Source organism: Haplochromis burtoni, unplaced genomic scaffold (assembly GCF_018398535.1).
Source record: "Haplochromis burtoni strain Fernald_Lab_line unplaced genomic scaffold, NCSU_Asbu1 Contig_164, whole genome shotgun sequence".
Classification (NCBI taxonomy): domain Eukaryota; kingdom Metazoa; phylum Chordata; class Actinopteri; order Cichliformes; family Cichlidae; genus Haplochromis; species Haplochromis burtoni.
This window is the reverse complement of record NW_024582525.1, coordinates 164,373-172,198: the sequence shown is the minus strand read 5'-3', so window position 1 is coordinate 172,198 and position 7,826 is coordinate 164,373. Positions and strand designations below refer to the sequence as shown.

Below are 7,826 nucleotides of genomic sequence, written 5' to 3'. Positions count from 1 at the left end.
ATTCGGCAAATCCACAATTTCCAAGCTTGGTGAGAGACTACAAGCGTGTTTGCACAATTTGTGCACTTTATTTTTGGCTATTCATACTTCCATAAAATGTATATATTTACTTTTATTTAACACTTTTAATACTTGGAGACATATATTTTTAACACGATATATATATATATATAAAAAATTTAAGTCACACACAAAAGTCCCCCCCTCAACAGATTTTGTCTGCATGATAGCCCACAACTATGCAAAAGTCATATATATATATAAAAAATTTTAGTCTCACACAAAATTCCCCCCCTTCGTTCAGCTCCATGGTGCCCATAAGACAGTGATCCTGGATGTGTTATGATCATTTTATGTTTATGAACAGTAGTGCTCTTCAAAGCCAGCAGCAGGAAGGTGGCCCCATTTTCAGAGGTTTATTGAATTAACATGATTTAGATCCCTTTGTTTTCATCCTAAATGTTTAGACTCGTCTTTCCTATAATGAAAGGTAATGTATAAAATTCAATTTTTGTTGACTGTCTTGTAAAAGGTATAGTTTAAAATCTTTTACACACAAGCGCATGCTGCCGTTTGCTAAAGAGCTTGCCCGTGTAAAACTAGGGTCCAGACATTACATAAACATCTGGCACCACAGGTGTTTCAATTTCAGTGTGTCACCACTATTAAAGTGCCCTGCTCCCATCAGCGCTAACCTGATTATACGTGTCATATTTTGAAAATGGGATTTGCTGGTTCTGTTCAGTTCCTAGCTGCCACACACACATATTAAAGGCCTGACTAAAGTTACCTGCCTGCCAGGCACATTTGTTTTTTGTTTTGTTTTTTTCTCATATGTAAGCTGTTTTTTGTCTATGTAGGTGTGAATGATAAGCCCCTTTTCAGACATTCAGACAGAGATAACATTCATTAATCTTTAAAGTGAGAAAATTATGCTGTGCAGATGTATAGCACTTTAGTTAAGGTTCTTTAATTGAAGACAAGTAAATTTTCGAATGTTTAGTTCTCTCCAATAGTGTAAAAAGGGGCAGGTTCTGTATTTGTACTGCATGGTGCTCCTTGGAGAGCTGTACCCTTCCCCTAACACATCCACCCAGGGACAAACATTTCTCTTCTGGATCAGGAAAAAAGCATCATATACAACTCTTCAAATTATAGTCGTTACTGATTCAAGACACATGCACATTCACAGTCTTGCCATTATTGAAGAGAGACGATCAATGTTCAGACATGAAGCCGACAAGTTCAGTTGATTAATGGAAACAATTGCATGTCTGAAGCGGGGGGTTAGTGTGTTTGAGACCTCTGAACTTGAAGTTTTGTGTTCATTTGAGTGGAGGTCAAACTTGTATACTACTTGTATGTGTGTTATGCAGTGGCTCAGTGTGTGGGAGCTGCTGTGGAATGTTCCGGCTTATTAGGGTGGTAGGTATTCCTGCTTTATATTGGACTGCAGTGTGAGTGGATATTATATAAAGTTAGGGAAGGAGAAAAAATGTTTATTTGCTGAGAATCTTCCCCACATGGACAGTTTTATTCTCACCAGGACTGAGAAGTTCTCCTGGCTTGCAGGAAAACCACTGAGCCTGCACCAAACCCTCTATGTTATACATATCTCCCTATTCTTGTTAGCCAAACCTTTGTCCCTCAACATGTTATAAGAGTCCCACCCCCATATACCTGTAAATAAATACAGTCCTACTCCACAGGTGCATTCAGAGTCAACAGCAGTGTCTTTCTTTAGCCACAACTTTTTTTCTTACATAATGGTAATAAATGTTATGTTCAGATGAAGAGAAGTTAATGGAGCCACTGTAGACTGTTATCACGCACCTCTGTGACTCATTGTGTATTTAATTTAGCCCACGGGATAGTCTGTACACAAGGGTCATTGGTAAATTACATTATTGTTGATGCTTATGGTTGTTGAGATTATGATTAAACTGTACAATAAATGACTGCAAGTTAATTGAGCTGTTCTGTTTTCATATGTACAACCTGTACTGGTTTCTGAGCATTCTGTATAAGTTTTGTTACAACCCCGAACAAAAGGAAATACTGCTGATAGAAAATCTGCACCATTAAACCTAAACACATTAGACAATTGGTGCCTCAATATATTCAAAATAAGAAAAGCGTACATTTGTTGGTATTTTTGTGACTGTGTTGTGACTCAGTCTTCTGCATCCTCCGTGTCTCTGCTCTGGAGGGCAACTGGACCCAGGAGTTCTTTAAACCCTGTGGTATTTCTAAAGGATTAAAAAATAGTGTTGAAATAAATGCGGTCAATATTAATTTGGTGTTGACTGGCAGATTCAAGAGGGTGTCATTTACCTATCTCTTTTAGACTGCATGACATAAGAGCGCTCTCTTCTGAGTTGCTCCAGACGCTCTTTCACAACAGTCTTCTGCTTGTTCTTATCTTCCTAAAAAGTAGACAATATGATGATAAGATAGCATGTTAATTCGTTGTTTTTTTTTTGTTTTTTTTTTAAGTATACAGTTCCTCAATATGTAGTTACCAGTGGTAGATCTTGAGTAAGGTGCTTTATCCTGTCTGTGTGTTTCAGGCCAAGCAGGTCTTCCTCTGCCTTTCTGTTCTGGATGATTGACAGGCGCTCCTGAACCTGAAAGACATGCTAACAATGTAACATCAATTCTGCTTTCATTTCTGAGTCATGAGCATGCAGTGTCCCTCTCTACACCTTGTCTCACCCTGAGCAGTTGCCTCTCTCTGTCTCTCTGTTGCCTTTGTTCAACTTTTCTTTGCATGTCCACTAGGTTGCGCATTGTCCTCTCTCTCTCCATTGCAGACACCGGTTCGCTCACTCGTTCTCTCTCCATCAGAGAAGCTTCCTTCTTTGCCTTACACTCTGACAGGCTACAGTCTACCTGGAACATGGTGGGAAAATAGCTGGTTGTATGTTTTAAATGAGAACCGATCTAACTAGAATATATCAAGACTACTCTTACTGTTTCTTCTGGACAGTATTTCTGCTCCTTATAGCGATCAAGTTCAGGGTCTGTCATGTCCCACTGCTTGGACTCTGTTTCCACCTCAGTCACATCCCTGTCAGCATTAGTTATGTCCTTGCATGTCCCATAGCAGAAGTCGTCTGCATGTGGGTTAGCTTCAGAGGAATCAGCCATAGGGTGTGGCTGTGCGGCTTCCTTGCTCTCTGCCACCAAAGCATGTGTTTGTAAGCCACATTCAAATACAGTTTCTCCTTCATTTGGTTGGTCGGCTGTTTGTCTGTTACTGAAGGCCAGCTAATAAGAATTCAGAAAGTGAACACATGAGTTCAGTGACAGTCACAGTGAATTACGTTCTGCTACACTCTTATGAAGTACCTCTTCTACTGTGCTGCACTGCTGGTTTGCAGACTGTGTGTCACAGTGATCTGGAGTACCAGACTTCAACCCAGTAGGTTTCAGCTCTTCTCCATCTCTCTCTTGATCTGACACATCACATTGTGTAGGCCGTGCTTGCGTCTTCAGACTTCTTGCACCATCCTGAATCTCTCCTGTACACCCATCTGCAGGCTCTGCTGCGCTGTATATGTCATCCTCTGGTGGTTTGCTCCAGGCGAGGGTGATTAAAGAGCCCTGTTTCTCACAGCTCTGGGGGCTCTTTAATTCACTGCCCTCTGCTTCCTCTTTGGCTCCTCCATCTGCAGCAAGACCCTCACGAGCATCTGACACACACAGGATCTCCAAGTAGGGCAGGTCCTCCATGACTGCTCCACAACCTGTTGGAGTTCAAAGCATATTATTCCCACAGTTTTAGGAATATGTTATTTTATTAGGATAATTAGTTATTAAATGTTTTTAATACCTGAACAGAAATCGTGTTTGTAAGTCCCATCCGCATTTTGGACTTCATTCACTACACTGTTGCTGCTTTTGCTTGAATCAACCGTCTCAGCTTCAGCTGATCCCCCACTCATGTTTTGGACTTCTGCCTGTCCAGTGTAAGAGGACTGAACTATGATTTGCTTGCTGCTGCTGGTTTCAGTAAAGTTTGGATAAGGATTTAACATAGAGCCTGAACTAAGGGGGGCATCTGAGATCAGGAGGTGGAGCAGGTTGCTAAAGCACTGAGCTTGAAATTCAGATTTATATTTATCCCGCAAAGCCTGGAGAAGCTGTGCATTCTAAACAAAGAGACAAGATGCACCACTATTAACATTACAGCCTTTTGTAGGTTTTCTTGCTTTGACTTGTATGTTGTGATTGCCTCGACTCACCCCATCCATCATCGCTTGCAGTAAAGCAGAAGCTTGGACTTCCTGAAGTTCTGTTAGATGGGTTAGAAGAAGCAGGGCACAGTCTTCCAGGAGAAGTTGGGACCATTCTCTGTAGGCCTGCACTTTGAGCTGGGCCATCGGTTGTGGTTCAGGGTTAGTTTGCTGTAGAGGGCTCTGAGTACCACTGTGTGCCTGCAACCAAGCATGAATTTGATGCAGCCTTTTAATACAGCCATTCCTCAAAGGAACTTGATGATGATTGTCTGTCGAGGAAACAGGAAAGAAGATAATGAAGTGGAGAAATGATGGAAATCAAAAAGAAGTAAATTCTAAATAAATTCTGCTGGGAAAAATAAAACTATTTATTACCATATTTTGGAGGCACTGTGAATGCTGGTGCCTGCACATCCTTTATGGAGATTCCATGTATTAATGTGATAAGTTGCTTCCTCTCCTCCTCTTGAGTCAGCACCAGCAGCTGCAGCACTGACTGCTATAAGTGGACCAAAAATGTAGCTCTATTACTTATAAAAGTAATGTTAACCCACTAAAAAAAATCATGTATATAATCTGAGAGCAATATTATAACAGGAGTTTGCTGTCCACAGTCTGATTTGTAATACCTGCTCTATTGTCTCAAAGTCATACTCTTTCTCTTGTGCTTCTCCATGTAGCCACAAGGAGGCCTGCTCTGCTCTACGTGGACCGTTAACATGTGGCCTGAATGGAAAGACAGTACACAAAGGATATGAAAACTTGATGATTGTGAATACAAACTGTTGTATACTCTGAGTGTTGTTTTGGCTCACCATGTCTCCCAGGACTGGTGAGCAGCCAGAAGAGCTGTATAGGAAAGTTTCTCTCTCTGAGCTCTAATAGTTGCCAACCTGACGTACAGACACAACAGTTTCAGGCTCTCCCCATGGAGCCTGGAAGATAAAAGATTGATGAATCAACCCTTTCCCTCTCAGGGTTTCATGGTGGTATTTCCCCCCAAAAAACTCTCTTAAGTCAAATGTATGAAACTACTTGAAATAATTTACCTCTCATGCAGGACTGTAAGTGCATCATGTTCTTGTTGACAAAATTTGTGCAACTCATTCAGAAGAGAAACGGCAGACCAGAACTGCTCAGGACAACTTCTAAAAGATGCACTCATACAGGCCCTGAAGGGAAATAAGCTTTACCATGGTGCTTTGGCTTAACATGAATCAAACTAAATGTTTTCCATCCATAATACAGACATAATACAAATATATGAATGCCATCTTAATAGTAGACCCTAAAGTGCCAGTACGTATGGATGTGAGTGTGAATCGTCTGTCGCTTTTTGTTCTCCCTGTGCTGAACTTGTCCAAAGTGTATCCTGCCTGTTGGCCTATGCCACCTGAGATGGGATCTATCCCTTTTCAACCCTTTAGTTAAATAAGCAGTCAGGAAAATTGATGGATCTACAAATGAACCCATCTGTTTTGATAAACCATTTTCTTTGCCGTTACGTGTGCTATTTAACAAAGTTGTTTATGCACATCCTTTTTTAGTTTTTGGATAACACACTGACTCCTTATATCCCCGACCAGTGGCAGTGTAGCCAAGTTCAAACACTCAAGCAAAGTAGCAAAAACATGATCTATGTGTGTTACTTGTACATCCTGAAAGCTCCTGGCAGCTCAGCTAAGCTGAGCATATCAACAGATGCCAAAGCTTCATCTGCACGATCCTCCAACTGTTCTACTTCCTGATGCTGTTGCCATGTCGGCATCATCTCCCAGACGCTCTTAGCTGTGGATCAACAAAGAAGTAATGACAGAAACATGAAGCATCCAAAGCAGACTCCTTCATTGTGATTAAGGTGTACTTAGGTGACAGTGTAGAGGAACATTTCCTTACTATGGTGCTCCTGAAGCATTTCTGTATACAGCAATTGAGTGACCACATCATACTTGACATCCACCAAGAGGAGGATGTCTGACAAGGAGACATGGCCCCACGCCTGGCCTGTAATCCTTTGACTTTGGTTCTGCCATGTAGAGGGCAGTATGCTCCACACACCCTGTGATGCCAATCTTAGTAGAAGCAGACACATTAACAACATAGCTATTGCAAGTAAGCACTTCACTATAAAGGGGTGGTTTGTAATATTAGAAAACTGTATATCTCTGAAATGCTCAGTTGCTCCTTAATACTCAGGTTAAGTAATATTGAATAACCTCTGAAAGATAAAACATCCTCCTTAGTAAAAAGCTGTGTGAACTGGCAATACAATTGTTGCTCACATCAGTACACCCAGTTAAGCTTCAGTCACCGAGTTGTTTTCTACTTGCTTTAGCGATTTGTTGTGCTACATGCAAACCACAATTTAATATTATTGAATAATGCACAGATTTGCCACAAGGACTAGGGTATTAAAGAAAAAGCAGTTACGAATTTTGCTCCTTTTAGGTTCTTTAATCTTTGGCTTTTCACACATGCAACACAGTAATCTGGGTGATGTGGCTGTAAGTCTAACAACCGTGTACTATGTGGTTCATACATACACACAATAAAAATCAATACATGTACAAATTTAATATTAAAATAACACATTTTGCTATAAACTGAGTAACTTCTCACCCTCAATAAAAGATGCTCACCTAGCCCAGTACTGCCTGGCTGCTTTTTTGAGCCTTTTCACACATGTCTTTTTCCCAGAGAACTCTTTCCCCCCTCCCCATCTTCCGATCTGCGGAAAGCAAAAGAGGGCAAATAATGAACTGCATTAATGCAGGAGAAAGTGTACAGTTCTGCAAGTACATACCTGTACCAACCTGCTGTAGGGATCCTAAATCTGAGGTGTATGCCTTTTTGAAAGTATTAAGGTCTGTATTCTGGAGCAGGGAATCCATCGTGTGATGAAAAGCATTGGGATTTCCAGTATTTAGTAGCAGGAGGTCCCAGTATAGCTGAAGATAAGAGTATTTATAAGAGCAGTAGTAATAATATTTTGATTATGGAGTTAAGCTACGATATTATCATATTAAAGAAGAAAAATTGTACCATTTCCTTCTTTTCCCTTTCCCTTTCCATTTCTAAGAGAACATCCAAAACATTTTCACCAATACAGGTCCAGCTACTGTCTCCTCCTGCAATCTGAAGCACAAACAGCCCCATCGTAGTACTCTGTTACTATTTGTTTGTTTGTGTTTGTGTCTAATTATGTGTGAGCTGGTACCTTCCTCATAGCCGTATGTGCTTCAGTGATGTTGGAAGAAAAATGAAACACTTTGCTGTAAAGGAGACTCACATCCTCAGGGGTAAACTCTGCGCCAACAGACATACCTAGAGACTGGTAAAGACCAGCAATGTAATCCTGAAGCAAAGCACATGGTTGTAATTACATTTATTTTCAGTTCATTCAATTCAACCTTGTACATACAAAAGGAAAACAAATGCATTTCTCACACAGCCACAGCAAAGTATCCTACCTGCTCCATGTTTTCAGGTTGATAAATTATGCAGCATATTACTATGGTTACGGCAGTCCTCTGGGAAACAGCTGGATCAGCTTACCAGCAACAAAAAGTGACAGTGTATCTGTCA

The 7,826-nt window shown here is 40.7% G+C and overlaps 2 protein-coding genes across 2 annotated transcripts; both read right to left on the bottom strand.

The window, feature by feature from the left end:
• Positions 1 to 498: 498 nt before the first annotated feature.
• On the bottom strand, positions 499 to 3,388 carry LOC121815246 (stress response protein NST1-like). The gene is made up of 5 exons (XM_042225245.1): positions 2,974 to 3,388; positions 2,716 to 2,892; positions 2,523 to 2,627; positions 2,335 to 2,426; positions 499 to 2,249 (listed from the first exon to the last, which is right to left on the bottom strand). Exons 1-5 carry the CDS (start codon positions 3,148 to 3,150, stop codon positions 2,174 to 2,176), a joined length of 627 nt encoding a protein of 208 aa, XP_042081179.1. The 5' UTR covers positions 3,151 to 3,388; the 3' UTR covers positions 499 to 2,173.
• Positions 3,313 to 4,847, bottom strand: LOC121815244. Its single transcript, XM_042225235.1, has 4 exons — positions 4,617 to 4,847; positions 4,248 to 4,510; positions 3,836 to 4,154; positions 3,313 to 3,749 (listed from the first exon to the last, which is right to left on the bottom strand). Exons 2-4 carry the CDS (start codon positions 4,383 to 4,385, stop codon positions 3,313 to 3,315), a joined length of 894 nt encoding a protein of 297 aa, XP_042081169.1. The 5' UTR covers positions 4,386 to 4,510; positions 4,617 to 4,847.
• Positions 4,848 to 7,826: the final 2,979 nt, after the last annotated feature.

Excerpts from the sequence above, each read along its gene's own strand:
- LOC121815244 (XM_042225235.1), bottom strand. The coding sequence starts at position 4,385 with ATGGCCCAGCTCAAAGTGCAGGCCTACAGAGAATGGTCCCAACTTCTC. Across the intron at positions 4,155-4,247 it reads TGCAAGCGATGATGGATGGG|AATGCACAGCTTCTCCAGGC; the intron begins GTGAGTCGAGGC and ends CTCTTTGTTTAG. Across the intron at positions 3,750-3,835 it reads CAAACACGATTTCTGTTCAG|GTTGTGGAGCAGTCATGGAG; the intron begins GTATTAAAAACA and ends GAACTCCAACAG.
- LOC121815246 (XM_042225245.1), bottom strand. The coding sequence starts at position 3,150 with ATGGCTGATTCCTCTGAAGCTAACCCACATGCAGACGACTTCTGCTAT. Across the intron at positions 2,427-2,522 it reads TTACTCAAGATCTACCACTG|GAAGATAAGAACAAGCAGAA; the intron begins GTAACTACATAT and ends TCTACTTTTTAG. Across the intron at positions 2,250-2,334 it reads ATGCAGTCTAAAAGAGATAG|AAATACCACAGGGTTTAAAG; the intron begins GTAAATGACACC and ends TTAATCCTTTAG.